Here is a 16,401-nt window from a genome sequence, read left to right as displayed (position 1 = left end):
CAAACTTCGTCGCACTGCCCTTACGGGTAGGTTCGTCGTACGTCTCACATTGATTTCCGCGATTATTTCATGCAGGGCTGCTTGTCTGTCAGCAGCGGCAACTCTCTGCCAACGCTGCTGCTCTTGTTCGTTTAGCGTAGGCTGTCGGCCTCTGCATTGTCAGTGCTGAGAGATTTGGTATTCTCGGCACGCTCTTGACACTGGATATCAGAATATTGAATTCTCTAGAAACTTATGGAATTGAATGTCCTTGCGCTTAGCTACAACTACCATTCCGCATTCAAAGTCTGTTAATTTCCGTTGTGCTGCGATAATTACGTCGGACACCATTTTACATGAATCACCTTACGTGAAACCCCCGCCAGTGCACCTTCCTTTTATACCGTACGTACGCTGTACTACCGCCATCTATATATGTGCCTATCGCTTTCCCACGACTTTTGTCACCTCAGTGTACTTAATCTTCGTTGATTCATTATGGATCGTGGGACAACGGCTGGCATGAACTTCTTGATGCAATAATTTACCAAGAGCCGTATGATCTGTAGAAGTTTATTATATTTTATGAACTTCTATGTGCTACCAGTTTCAGCATTACATTGATGCCATCTTCAGGTCCCACTCGTCACAGTCGTAAAATCGCTATGCATGGAAGGAGCCATATAACTGGATCCGTGAATCAATCGTCCTGCAACAGCTCTTGGTGGCCAGGCGACACAGACTGAGGCGGTTTGATTTTACGACTATGACGAGAGGGGCCTAAAGATGGCGTCAATGTAATGCCGAAACTGATAGCATATAGAAGTTCATAAAATAAAATAAACTTCTACAAATCATACAGCTGTTGATAAATCAGTGTATTTGTTCCTACGTGCTGGCAGTGTGATTCGCACTGGCATCACCCAGAGATAATATGATAAGACGATGAGCCAACTGTGAAGAGTAAACAAGACACTGACCTGCGCGTCCCTTTTCGCAGGCGTAGATGACCCAGGCGATGGACAGAGACCAGGCGAGCGGCCGCAGGGAGGCGAACAGCGCAGCCTCCAGCCTGCTGTAGGGCCTGTGGTAGCTGAGGTGCAGCCCGTACACCGAGCACAGCGCCAGGGCCGTCGACGCGGCCCAGCACGCGCTTATCACAACCTGTGCGGCGTACACTTCAGGTCATACGGTGATGGAAGGCACACATCACAACTAAGCAAAAGCAAACATTTATACAGGGTGTTTCACAAATGACCGGTATATTTGAAACGGCAATAAAAACTAAACGAGCAGCGATAGAAATACACCGTTTGTTGCAATATGCTTGGGACAACAGTACATTTTCAGGCTGACAAACTTTCGAAATTACAGTAGTTACAATTTTCAACAACAGATGGCGCTGCAAGTGATGTGAAAGATATAGAAGACAACACAGTCTGTGGGTGCGCCATTCTGTACGTCGTCTTTCTGCTGTAAGCGTGTGCTGTTCACAACGTGCAAGTGTGCTGTAGACAACATGGTTTATTCCTTAGAACAGAGGATTTTTCTGGTGTTGGAATTCCACCGCCTAGAACACAGTGTTGTTGCAACAAGACGAAGTTTTCAACGGAGGTTTAATGTAACCAAAGGACCGAAAAGCGATACAATAAAGGATCTGTTTGAAAAATTTCAACGGACTGGGAACGTGACGGATGAACGTGCTGGAAAGGTAGGGCGACCGCGTACGGCAACCACAGAGGGCAACGCGCAGCTAGTGCAGCAGGTGATCCAACAGCGGCCTCGGGTTTCCGTTCGCCGTGTTGCAGCTGCGGTCCAAATGACGCCAACGTCCACGTATCGTCTCATGCGCCGGAGTTTACACCTCTATCCATACAAAATTCAAACGCGGCAACCCCTCAGCGCCGCTACCATTGCTGCACGAGAGACATTCGCTAACGATATAGTGCACAGGATTGATGACGGCGATATGCATGTGGGCAGCATTTGGTTTACTGACGAAGCTTATTTTTACCTGGACGGCTTCGTCAATAAACAGAACTGGCGCATATGGGGAACCGAAAAGCCACATGTTGCAGTCCCATCGTCCCTGCATCCTCAAAAAGTACTGGTCTGGGCCGCCATTTCTTCCAAAGGAATCATTGTGTAAGTAGGCTGTTTATGTTTTTTATTGGCAACGTTACATAGCACTCTGTATGAAAATCACTGGCTGTGCTGTGTGCAGTATGTGGCTAGTTTGCATTGTTGTCTGCCATTGTTGTCATGAACTGCTATAGCTGGATGCGAACAGCGCGTAGCGCTGGGCAGTTGGAGGGGAGCCGCCAGCAGTGGTGGATGTGGGGAGAGAGATGGCGGAGTTTTGATAATCTGTAAGACTGGATGTCAATTATGAATATTAAGGTAAATACAGTGTTTGTTCTCTATTAAAATCTTTCATTTGCTAACTATCCCTATCAGTAGTTAGTGCCTTCAGTAGTTTGAATCTTTTATTTAGCTGGCAGTAGTGGCGCTCGCCGTATTGCAGTAGTTCGAGCAGCGAAGATTTTTGTGAGGTAAGTGATTTGTGAAAGGTATAGTTTAATGTTTGTCAGGGCCATTCTTTTGCAGGGATTTTTAGATAGTCAGATTGCGTTGCGCTAAAATTATTGTGTGCCAGGTTAAGCACAGTCATGTACAATTGTTCTAAGTGGACGTTTCACATGTAAAATTGTTCTAAGGGGACGTTTCATATGTCGACCCTTAGCCTAGGATACCTCACTGGAATCTTCTGATTTTTTTTTTTGTAGTTTGTGTATTTAGTGTAGCTTTTGTTTATTGCTAGCGCGTAATTGTAGAGAGAATCTCCTTTGTAGTTGCAGTCTTTCATTGTTGTAATGTAAAACAGTTGTGGCATGCATGTAGATTTGCACCAAGTATTTCGCAGCTGCAATTAACTAGATATTATTTACAGTGCTATGTTAATGTGTTCTCTTATTTTTGCTATTCAAATTGTGCTTTTCTGTGTTATCGTGTGAAATATTGTGACAATAATGGCGTGTGAAAAACGTAACACTCGGCTCCAAAGTAAACTAAGAAATGACAGTGAAGACGAAAGCAGTGTGTTGGCCCCACCATGTAATGAGTTAACTAATGTTCAAAGTAGTAATTTGGTAACTGTGCATAGGGAAATGGAGCGGGCGTCAAACAATGGCGTAGACAGTCAAACAGGTAGTGAACAGGGAAGCATTATCGATCGATCGGTCGGCAACAGCTCGCCTCAGGAATCCGAAATGATAGGACACAATTTTGCAAATACTGTAGATTCAGGTTTTGCGTCCTCATCGTTTTCTCAAATAAGTCAAGATACATTTTCTGCTTGTCAAAATGTGAATGTTGCTGGTGCAAATGCACTGCCGAAAAGCGTAGAGGAACAGATTCCAGACACTAATGCATTGTTATTACAATTAATGCAACAAATGGGACAAAATCTTCTAAAGTTAGACACAATGGAACAAAATCTTCAGAAGCTAGACACAATGGAACAAAATCAGAGACTAACACAGCAAAAGCTTCAGAAGTTAGACACCACACTTGAACAAACACGTGAAGATTTAACTACTGAGTTACATAAAATAGAATCGAAATGTCAGAAAGTCTGTAATGACGTAAAAACACAAATTTGTGAGCATTTCCAACCTATTTTTTCGCGTCATGAGAATGTATTACAGAATCACGAAGCAGCCATAAAAGAACTGCAAACCATTGTTCATGAAAATCATGAGACCTTGTGGGCTAAAATTGACTCAGTTGCATCTACCGATTCGGTTACGCAACTGGCAAAAACTCAGGAAAACTTAAAGAACACAGTAGATTCGATTTCAACACAAATGGACACTCTGAAACTTGGTTCAGAAAAACACACTGAGGAAATGTGTTCACTATCGGAGAAAGTAGCTGAACTTTCGAATCAGGTCACTAACTTATCTACAAAGGTAGATGATGATCTGAATGACACAAGACCCGTAGCCTTCACTGACACAGAAGACTATGAACAAATAAGAAAATTCAAACAAAATCAAAATCAAATTAATACACAGTATAAAAGAGAAATCCGGGAAGTACAAGATCAGTTGACGCAGGTGATACAAGAATTACGTATTTCAGAGGACACTCGCGCCCCAATACTGGAAGAGGGACATAGAAATACGGAAAAGCCACAATATAATAACACAGAGCATTTCGGTAATTATGAAAGGAATTGGCAAGGTGCACCGAATTTTGAGATGGAACCGCCGACACGACGTAACAATGACCGATATGTGACTCGCCGACATGATGATTTTGACTATAAGCTGTTCATTACTACACGTAAATTCAAAACATTTAAGAATTCTGGCAACGATATTCATCCACAAGCATGGCTCCATCAATTCTCTCATTGTTTTCCTCCCAACTGGTCATTGGAGCACAGATTAGAATTTATGTGTGGCTACTTGGAGAATGAACCAGCTGTAAGAATGCGATCGGTCATTCACGATTGCCACAGTGAAGGAGAATTTTACCATGCCTTCCTCTCAGCATATTGGTCTCAAGCCACACAAGACCGCGTAAAACATAGCATCATAATGATGAAACACTTCGAGCAATCTGAATTTTCCAGTCTTGTGAAATATTTTGAAGACATGTTGCACAAGAATCAATACCTGTCAAACCCATACAGCCCCTCAGAACTCATCTGCATATGCTTAATCAAATTGTCGGAACATTTACGACATATTATTTTGGCAGGACGTTGCAAAGAGGACATTGAAGCTTTTCAGGGACTGTTACAAGAATTGGAAATTGACACTGACAATTGAGGGAGGCGAAAACAGGAAAACAATCATTACAGGTCACATCCGTCACAATTCCGTGACGACAGAAACAATAAATGGCCACGACAAACCTATTCTTACAACGTAAATCGTGACCAAAACAGACACCACCCATATGATAACCACTGGCAGAGTAATAGTTACAGGGAAAGATCACCTTTCCGCGGTAATGACTATCACAGAGACAATCAGAGAAACAGACAATATGGGAACCAAAATAACTATTATCAAGGAAGACAGAATAACTTTAGACGCAACGGTCCAGCGTGTAGTTACGATTCAAGGAGAAATTCTCCACCATGTGACCGACAAGAAAGAAACTATGGAAACTACCGACATGACGACAGACGATATGATCGTAACGACAGACCTGAATTGCATCAGAACTGGCGAGATTTAAACAGAGCAGAGCACTCTCGTCACGATGAATTTGTAGAAGTTAGGTCTCCAAATCCCAATAACGACGCGCGCCAACAAAGAGACAATAGGCGATGACTCACACCACTGGCAGCCACAAGACGTACTTATGAAACTGATGACGCAGCTGCCGTAGCTAGTAATTACGTAAAAATGGAAGACATTAGGGACATCTTACTCCAGGAACACGACGTAACACGTAACACCATTGCATATCCTGTGATTCACATTACTGTAAATGACGTAAAATTTACGGCAGTACTTGACTCTGGCAGTCCCATTTCAGTAATTAGCGAAACAGCTTTTAGCAAATGCAACAAAGCGAACGATTGCCCCACACTTACGTTACGTAAGATTAAATTACAAGGTGCAATCTTTGGAAAATCAAGGGATTTCAATACCAATTTCGTGTTCGTGAGCATACTAAATTTTGTGTTAGACCTTACGTAATTCCGGCGCATTATAGGGACCGTGTTAGAACAGAAATACAATCTATGCTTGTCGAGGGCATTATTGAGCCTGCAGTAAGCTCATACAACAACCCATTACATGTTGTTGAGAAGAAGAATGGATCGATCAGGCTTGTTTTAAATTCGAGACAAATCAATACTATCATTATTCCTGAAACAGACAGGCCGCAGACGATGGAAGAACTTCTTCAAAATTTTAATGGTGTAAAAGTGTTGTCTTCCATTGATCTCAGATCCAGCTTTTATCAGATCGAACTTCATCCAGAATGCAGAAAATACACAGCTTTCCTTTGTTTCGGCGTTTGTTATCAGTTTCGGAAACTTCCTTTTGGTTTGAACATTTCTTCAGCGGCATTCATTCGGGGGCTAAATTCCATATTACCTGAGTTCTTAAAACGTCACATCACTTTATATGTGGACGATATTCTAATAGCAGAAGCTTCATGGGAACAACATAACCGCATCCTCAACAGTTTGTTACGTATTTTTGCAGAATCTGGAATTACAGTTAACTTGGAAAAGTCTGAATTCGGTAGGTCAAAGGTGAAGTTTTTGGGACATATTATTTCTTCTGAAGGCATTCAGCCGGATCCAGAAAAGTTAGAAGCAATCAGAGCCATTCCTGTTCCATCCACAAAAAGACAAGTCCGCAGTTTTCTAGGTCTCGTAAATTTTTACCGTCGTTTTCTGAATATGCAAATTCTAGTTACACCAAAACTTTGTTCTCTCACTGGAAAAAATACTATTTGGAACTGGGACGAACAAGCACAGTTGGAATTCAATTCTTTGAAAGAAGCGTTACTTCACGCGCCAATACTAGCTCATCCAGATCTGTCACAAGATTTCTGCCTTAGCACGGATTCTTCTAAAGTCGGTCTTGGTGCCCATTTATTTCAAGAAGACATAGAAAATGACACTACCATTCAGAAAACCATTGCTTTTGCTAGCCGAGTGCTAACAAAATCTGAAAAAAAATATTCCGTTACTGAATTAGAAGCTTTAGCTATCGTTTGGGCATTTAACAAATTCCGTTTCTTTCTTTCTGGTAAGCACGTAAAAGTATACAGTGATCATCGTGCATTACAATTTCTTATGTCTTCAAAATTAAATCATGATAGGTTAAAACGTTGGGCATTGTTTCTGCAAGAATTCCGCTTCACAATAGTCTACATTCCCGGCAAGGAGAACATTGTTGCGGACGCACTGTCACGCGCACCGGTTGGGCTTGAGAAAAGTAACACAGAAGGCAACCTCGAGAAAAATTTCAGTATTCTTTACATTCAGAAAGTCGCCTTTGAAAACTTCATCACCACATCTTTAAAGGACATTGCTCATGAACAAGATAAAGATCCGATTTGGAAAGATATCAAAAGTAAATGGCATGAAAAGACACAGACTCAGATTCGGCATTATTACCTGGTTAGAAACAACATACTCTTCAAACGCTGCACTGTTGATGACAAGCTATGGGTACTTTGCATTCCAGACGATTTTGTTAATAAGCTCATTTGGTACATTCATTTCAGCTACGCACATTTTGGCCCACGAAAATGTTATCATATTCTTCGAACGACTTGTTATTTTAACAATATGGAAAAGCGAATTCGAAGAGTCTTGTCTATTTGTAAACTTTGTCAAAAGGCGAAACCATCTACTATCTCACATCGTGCTCCGCTGTTTCCTATCATTCCTTCTAAATTAAAAGAATTTGCTGCTGTTGATCTCTTGGGACCGCTTGTCAGAACATCTAATGGATTTGCATACGTTCTAGTCGCTGTTGAACTTACTTCAAAATTTGTTTCTTTCACTCCGTTACGTAAAGCCACTGGACGGTCTGTATCCAACGCCTTTGTTAAAAATTTCTTACGTGAAGTTGGACACGTTAGTAAAGTCATTTCAGATAATGGACCGCAATTCAGATCTGCTGTTTGGTCACGCATGCTTCGGAATCATAAAATCAAACCTGTTTTTATTTCATTGTATTCACCACATTGTAACCCGTCTGAACGGATTATGAAAGAAATCAATAAGCTTTGCAGACTTTATTGTCACAGAAAGCATCAGCATTGGGACAGATATTTACACTTATTTCAAAATGTGCTGAATGAAATGCCTCATGATTCCACTGCTTTACCACCTACTCTTGTACTGAAGAATGAAGAACCCCCGAACAGAATCAGAGAGCTTGTACCTTTCCCGAATACACGTAAAGTTCGACACAAAGACATAATTGATTTGGCTCTAAAAAATATAAAATCTGCAGCAGACAAAAGGAGAAAACTACACGGTAAAGCAAATGCAAAGAAATTATATATTGGTCAGAAAGTTCTCATTAAAGCTCATTCATTGTCACATAAGAAGAAACACTTGAGTCACAAATTCTTTCTAGTTTACAATGGACCTTACAGAATCCGACGTATACCACATGATAATTGCGTTGAAGTTGAAACTCTGCGTACTAGGAAGAGTAAAGGTTTACACCACATTTCTCATGTAAAACCATTTATTGACAGATAATCTGCTTTTTTAACTTAGTCTTTGCAATTTTCACTTCACGCTACTTGTACAATTTGTCACACTGAGAAACTGTTAACATGCAACATTTTGGTTTGCTTACGAGTGGATTCTGGATTTGAGGTGCTTTATGTGAAATGCCAGATGACACAGTGGTTAGTTTATGTGACAGCTACACGATTATATCACGATGTTACTAATGAGTGACAATTTACAATGTTGCTTTTGCGGTGTATCTGTTTTATATCTGCACAGTTTTTTCTGAATTCTTCTATAAAGTGAGACATGTTTTAGTGGTGACTTTTGTGCTATTGCTACAAGGAGACAGCCTTTTCCGTAGGACAACAATACGTTACAGCACAGTACTTTCCTCATCACGGCAATAAGCGTAATAACTAAGTTATCTATACGCAAAGCATTTCACTTTGTTTATCATGAGGTAAGTACATTGACTTCTGCAGAACTTAGCTTTCGGAGGACAATGACTACGACACTTCCCAGAGATTATCTTACAGCAAGACGCACATTTAGCGCTACAGGACACGTATTTAAGTGATTAATTTTGTACTTAAAACATTTATTTTTAAAGATTTTTGAATTACAAAGAAAGTCTTTCGCAATACATTTCATTCCATTGCTGTAATCTGTAACACCTGAGGGTATAATTACAATAATCCTCAGGGGGGTACACGCCTACTTTGTGTATCATGTGTCTGGCAAGCACAAGGAGCCCTAGCTAATATGGTATTTGCTTATACAACTTTACACATCGGTACCATATTTCTCTAACACATAAATTACACAGCTATCTGATCATTTAACTGAGAGAGACAAACCTTTTTACTACGTCAGTGACACATGTTTACGCAATTACAGAGTTGGATTATTTCACACTTAAGAAATTGTATTTTGTCTGTACTGTGTGAACTCTTCATATTTTTTCGGAACCATTGTGATACTATGAGAGCTTTGAATGATGTATTTGGTAAGGGAGCATGATTTTTAAAGTACGTTTGAGGTAGATGACACTACTGAAATGAGCAGAGAATTTTCTTTAGATTTTGAAACAATTGCAGAAAGCTACGACGTTTTTGAGATTTGACTGAGGTGTTATGGTGTTATTTTTACGATGACTACGTGTATTATGCTGTTGCGGTATGTTTATGATCAATAAGCTGATGCTATATGAGTTATTTGAGTATGCTATGTATCTGTTATGATGAAATATTGAAGAAGTGTCGACGAATAAGGTAAGGAATAATGAGTAGTGGTTAGGGACTCTGGTTTGTGAAAAAGGTTGTTGGAAACCAAGAATCGTACTTTAAGAGTTATGAAATGTATGTAAATGCGTGAATGTATTACAATGCCGACGAAAATTTTTTGGACTCTGTTATGTCAATTGGATTTTGTCTCTACAGATTTGTAACGCAAATTCTTGACCTGTGAAATATTTTTATATGAGACTGTCACTGTAGCGGAAACTGCTGTCGTAAATATTTCCGTAAGAAAGTTAAGTGACCACCTGCACATAATGCGACGTGGGCACCCAGGTGTGTCAGACACCTGGAGAACAAGCCTTTTCAGACGCTCAGGTAGAAAAGAAAGCCATTAGGGTGTGCCAGAGGCACAGGTGGAAGAGAAGGACAAAGAGAGGCCTAGATTACTGTTAATGACATTCCTTTGTAGAGGGCATCGCTAATGCGACACGCTCGTTACTTGAAAACATATGATTTTTGTAATGCGTTGTGGGCACACAGCTGTGTCAAACACCTGGAGAATAAGCCATTAGGATGTGCCTTTCATCGCTAATGCAACACCCTCGTTACTTAAAAATTTATGACATTTACTGAAATGCCTAACAAAATGACAAGAAATATTTTTACATCTGCACACCTGATTATGACAAGTGTCTTTCTACGAGAGTTGAGAGCCATTAACTTATGAAATGAAATGTCACATGACTACTGAATGATATTTTTATGCTTTGGTTTGTGTAATTGCTTATTTCATTTGATATCTGGTTTCCAGCTGTGTTGCAGCATTGCTTTTATAAAATGAGATGCACTTGCTAATGTGAACTCTTTCTGTCAACAGATCTATTAAATGATAATTTTGTAATCCACATTCTTTAAAAAAGGAGCACTTGGAAAGGAAAGAACAATAAGAAGTAACTAGTAACAGTAACACTTAATTTTCTTTTCAGGTACATGGTAATATTTTTTTTACAATCAGTTGTTATGGTGCACCACTTTAATTACATAGACATTAAGATGTGAATATGCATTTCCCTTGTCTGCATTGTTGTTTCCTGTAATATTTTTTCTGCTTGAGCTATGTCATGTTTAGGTATAAGTTGCTGCTGTTTGTCAGGCATAGTGTTACTGAATTTGACTTTGTGTTACTCTTCTAAGCTAGTTTTTCTTGTTTCCTGCACAGTGCCTTATATTAGTTGTAATATTGCACTTGCTTTGTTAATTTATGCTGCTAGCTTTGCCAATTTGCATTTTTTGTCATTTCTGTTTGTGTTGATTTGTTGTCATGCTGCATTGCCTCGTCCCTTGGTATATATATCTGAGCTCAGTAGATTTAAGTTAGCTTAAGAGGGGGTAGACTATATAAGAAACTGACTATGGAGAATAGGTAAAGAATGCATTGCGAAGAAAGATTGGGCCCAAATGAGTATGGTACAATCAGAAATGATTATTTTGAAAGAAATATGAATACAATACAGGAACGAGGTATAGGTAGGATTTTCTTGGAAATAAATGATGAGGTAAGCAATGTGTGAACATAAATACAGAAAGCATGCTTAGATAGAATTTTTTGGTGGAAACAAAGGTTGAAATAAGATGAAAGATGTACGGAATGAAGTTGTGGGGTGGACTGCAGTACCAAATGTTACACTGAAAACAAACCCTGTCCTTTCCTTTTGTGTTATCCCACTATGTGTTTGGGTACCCGTGTGTATTTGTGTTTTTCCTGTCTTTATGTGTTTAGCTGATGAGAGCTATGTTGTAGAATTTTTCTAATACTCTGTTATTTTCTTTGTAAAGATGTTAGACATTATTTATTCTGTTTTAATGCTCATGTGTGAAGTTGATGTTTCGCAAGTTATTCTGATCTTTTATGTATGTACTCATGTCATCATTCCTGTAACACTGATGTATATGTTTATTTCTATTCTTTTGTAAAGCCCTATTACTACAAATATTATCTGTATTGTTATGTTTTTAATGAAGTATTTTGTATCTTTGTAATTGTATTCTTATGTTATATAACTGTAATTGACGCCAGTTAATCCAATTAAGCAACTTGTACGCATTCATTTCACTGCACACATTCTGTTGGTCATAGTATATGGACAACATGTGAGAAGTAGGGACTGATAGTGTTTGCACGTGTGTTAATAATTCCGCAAGGGACTGGATAACAGCATTGCTGGTTCTAAGGACAATTCCACAAACTTTGTGAGTGCACAAGTGGTGGTTTATGGACTTGCTATCTTCTCTGCAAGACTCTTCGATGGTGATTGTGCACCTGCACAGTCGCAGCAGATGGCTGCTGGCCATCTCTACCAGGACTACAGTGGGTCTACACCTTTGCTGACTCACCAGTACCACAATCTCTACAAGGACTGCAGTGGGTCTGCATCTATGATGACTCACCAATACCACAATCTCTACCAGGACTACAGTGGGTCTACTCTGTGATGACCTACCTACCAATATTCATCAACTTCGACTGACTCTGCTGTGGGTTTGCTCTGTTGTGGCCCATTACCTGTCAGCATTTCAAGAGTCAGCACTGTCTTTCTGTTAGAAGGACAACACTACTTCTTCAAGACTGCATGGACATCCACTACTTCCGTGTGCATTGCCTTTTATTGCTCAGACTTTGATAAAAGAAACGGCAGTTCTGCTGTGGTGAATGATCAGGACTGTCTTTATTGACTGTGAGAAAATTTTAGCTTTTGACCAACATTGTATAAATAAGTGTGTGCATTTGATATCTTTGTTATTGTAATTATGAAAAATTTTTTCAAATCTGTATTGGCCAATGCCCAAAAAAATTTGTAAAATTTTTTGTGGGGAGCATGGGGGCTATGTAAGTAGGCTGTTTATGTTTTTTATTGGCAACGTTACATAGCACTCTGTATGAAAATCACTGGCTGTGCTGTGTGCAGTATGTGGCTAGTTTGCATTGTTGTCTGCCATTGTTGTCATGAACTGCTATAGCTGGATGCGAACAGCGCGTAGCGCTGGGCAGTTGGAGGGGAGCCGCCAGCAGTGGTGGATGTGGGGAGAGAGATGGCGGAGTTTTGATAATCTGTAAGACTGGATGTCAATTATGAATATTAAGGTAAATACAGTGTTTGTTCTCTATTAAAATCTTTCATTTGCTAACTATCCCTATCAGTAGTTAGTGCCTTCAGTAGTTTGAATCTTTTATTTAGCTGGCAGTAGTGGCGCTCGCCGTATTGCAGTAGTTCGAGCAGCGAAGATTTTTGTGAGGTAAGTGATTTGTGAAAGGTATAGTTTAATGTTTGTCAGGGCCATTCTTTTGCAGGGATTTTTAGATAGTCAGATTGCGTTGCGCTAAAATTATTGTGTGCCAGGTTAAGCACAGTCATGTACAATTGTTCTAAGTGGACGTTTCACATGTAAAATTGTTCTAAGGGGACGTTTCAATTGGCCCATTTTTCAGATCCGAAACGATTACTGCATCACGCTATCTGGACATTCTTCGTGAATTTGTGGCGGTACAAACTGCCTTAGACGACACTGCGAACACCTCGTGGTTTATGCAAGATGGTGCCCGGCCACATCGCACGGCCGACGTCTTTAATTTCCTGAATGAATATTTCGATGATCGTGTGATTGCTTTTGGCTATCCGAAACATACAGGAGGCGGCGTGGATTGGCCTCCCTATTCGCCAGACATGAACCCCTGTGACTTCTTTCTGTGGGGACACTTGAAAGACCAGGTGTACCGCCAGAATCCAGAAACAATTGAACAGCTGAAGCAGTACATCTCATCTGCATGTGAAGCCATTCCGCCAGACACGTTGTCAAAGGTTTCGGGTAATTTCATTCAGAGACTACGCCATATTATTGCTACGCATGGTGGATATGTGGAAAATATCGTACTATAGAGTTTCCCAGACCGCAGCGCCATCTGTTGTTGAAAATTGTAACTACTGTAATTTCGAAAGTTTGTCTGCCTGAAAATGTACTGTTGTCCCAAGCATATTGCAACAAACGGTGTATTTCTATCGCTGCTCGTTTAGTTTTTATTGCCGTTTCAAATATACCGGTCATTTTTGAAACACCCTGTACTTGTCCTAAGAAAGCCTATAGCCAAGGGTCGCCGATTGTGCTCGTCTTTCGCACGATTATAATAGTACTTTGACGTAACGAAAGCCGCTCATAATAGTCAGCTCGGATCTGTTTCAGATACTGTGTTTATAGAAAACCAACTCGTACAGATCGTTATCTTCACGCGTTGAGTAGTCACCCACGTACCAACGAACGAAGGCTTTGAGGACGTTGGTAAGGAGGGCTTACTCCTGCTTGGACGCCGAAATTTTGACGCAACAGCTACAACATGTTAAGCTTGTGTTCAAGCGGGATAGCAACACTGAGACACAGATCCGTCGTACATTGGAATTCAGGCTTTTGCCGGAGCCACTAGAAGACGATTGTAGAGGGTTGGGTTGGGTTGTTTGTGGGAAGAGACCAAACAGCTAGGAAATCGGTCTCGCCGAATCAGGGAAGGACGGGGAAGGAAGTCGGCCGTGCCCTTCCAAAGGAACCATCCCGGAATTTGTCTGGAGCGATTTAGGGAAATCACGGAAAACCTAAATCAGGATGGCCAGATGCGGGATGAAAAAGTCGTCCTCCCGAACGCGAGTCCAGTTTGCTAACCACTGCGCCACCTCGCTTGGTGCGAGTGTGTATCTATAACTTTCTTACCATATGCTGGAAGCGCTTCTCGGAAAGGTAGTGAGGATTTTAAAAAGATGTAATAGTAGAAATGTGTTTGGTCCATCAGCCAAGACTAGAACTCTCCTTCTACATCTACATCTATACTCCGAAAACCACCTTACGGTGGGTGACGGAGGGTACTGTGTGTATTATTGTCACTTTCCTCTTCTTTTGTTCCTGTAACGTGTAATTCGCCGGAAGAACGATTGCTAATAAGTCTCGAGTGGTCTATAATCTACTAATTTTGTCTTGGTGGCCTTTTTGCGAGATATACCTTGGAGGTATATCCCTGTTCAGTATATACCTGTTCAGTCTCAGGACTGAAGACCACAACAACAACAACAACAACCTTGGAGGAAGCAATATGTTGGGTGACTCTTCTAGGAACGAACGCTCATGTAAATTATACAGTAGACAGTACCTAGATGAAGAACGCCTCTCTTTCAGTGCCTACCAGTGTTCACTGTCCGCCCCCGGTAGCTGAGTGGTCAGTGCGACGGAATGTCAATCCTAAGGGCCCGGGTTCGATTCTGCCGGCACGGTAGCTCAGCGTGTTCGGTCAGAGGGCAGCTCGCCCTCTGTAATAAAAAACTGAGTACAAGAATCAACGATCAACTTGAACGAATGCCTTGTGATGTCCGCCCAGACCACACGCAACAAACAATACCGAACAAACTTAAAAAAAAAAAGAAAAAAAGTGGTCAGCGCGACGGAATGTCAATCCTAGTGGCCCGGGTTCGATTCCCGGCTGGGTCGGAGATTTTCTCCGCTCAGGGACTGGGTGTTGTGTTGTCCTAATCATCATCATTTCCTCCACATCGACGTGCAAGTCGCCGAAGTGGCGTCAAATCGAGAGACTTGCACCAGGCGAACGGTCTACCCCACAGGAGGCCGCCGTCACACGACATTATTATTACTGGAGATCACTGAGCATCTAGATGACGGCTTCGCGGTTACTAAATCAAACTGTAATGAAGAGTGCTGTTCTTCTTTTGATCTTTTCTATTTCCCCTCTCAGTCCTATATGGTACGGATCCCGTATTGACAAGCAATGTTTAAGTATTGTTCAAACTAGAGTTTTGTAAGCTAACTCTTTTGTTCGTGAACTGCAATAAACTGTCTTCCTGTCTATGTATTTCCAATACGTCACGTTTGTTTACGTTGAGGCAACTTGCAGCACCAAGCGTCGGTAATCTGCTGGACTTCCTGGATTTCGCTATAATTTGCAACCTTTGCGACTTCTCTATATATGACAGCATCATCGCGAAAATCCTCTTGGAACTACCTACATTATCTACTAGGTCATTTATATACACACATCAAAAAAAGTTTTGCATCACCTCGCTTCCGAGAGTTCCGGACCTGTATAGAAAATTGGAATAGAGATCAACATAAACATTATTTCCGCCGGCCGCGGTGGTCTCGCGGTTCTAGGCGCGCAGTCCGGAACCGTGCGACTGCTACGGTCGCAGGTTCGAATCCTGCCTCGGGCATGGATATGTGTGATGTCCTTAGGTTAGATAGGTTTAAGTAGTTCTAAGTTCTAGGGGACTGATGACCACAGCTGTTAAGTCCCATAGTGCTCAGAGCTATTTGAACCATTTTTGAAACATTATTTCCCCTCTTTTTATTGCTCATGGAAACCACACATTGCATGATGTACCACCATAGAGCGAGACCTTCAGAGGTGGTGGTTCAGATTGGTGTACACACCGGTATCTCTAATATTCAGTAGCACGTCCTCTTACATTGATGCATTCCTGTATTCGTCGTGGCATCCTATCCACAGGTTCATCAAGGCACTGTTGGTCCAGATTGTCCCACTCCTCAGCGGCGATTCGGCGTAGATCCCTCAGAGTGGTTGGTCTACATCTACATCTACATTTATACTCCGCAAGCCACCCAACGGTGTGTGGCGGAGGGCACTTTACGTGCCACTGTCATTACCTCCGTTTTCTGTTCCAGTCGCGTATGGTTCGCGGGAAGAGCGACTGTCTGAAAGCCTCCGTGCGCGCTCGAATCTTACTAATTTTACATTCGTGATCTCCTCGGGAGGTATAAGTAGGGGGAAGTAATATATTCGATACCTCATCCAGAAACGCACCCTCTCGAAACCTGGACAGCAAGCTACACCGCGATGCAGAGCGCCTCTCCTGCAGAGTCTGCCACTTGAGTTTGCTAAAC

At 41.3% G+C, this 16,401-nt stretch overlaps 1 protein-coding gene across 1 annotated transcript in view; it reads right to left on the bottom strand.

Annotated features, from left to right (window-relative positions):
* The window catches only part of LOC126095169 (nose resistant to fluoxetine protein 6-like), a 435,403-nt gene that overhangs the window by 41,967 nt on the left and 377,035 nt on the right, over nt 1-16,401 (bottom strand). The window contains exon 10 of the mRNA XM_049909897.1: nt 960-1,143. Coding sequence (XP_049765854.1) covers nt 960-1,143 — 184 coding nt within the window. The remainder of the gene's footprint in view (nt 1-959; nt 1,144-16,401) is intronic.

Source organism: Schistocerca cancellata, chromosome 8 (assembly GCF_023864275.1).
Source record: "Schistocerca cancellata isolate TAMUIC-IGC-003103 chromosome 8, iqSchCanc2.1, whole genome shotgun sequence".
Classification (NCBI taxonomy): Eukaryota; Metazoa; Arthropoda; class Insecta; order Orthoptera; family Acrididae; genus Schistocerca; species Schistocerca cancellata.
Note: the sequence above shows the minus strand (reverse complement) of the source record. Positions and strands in the feature narration are given on the sequence as shown.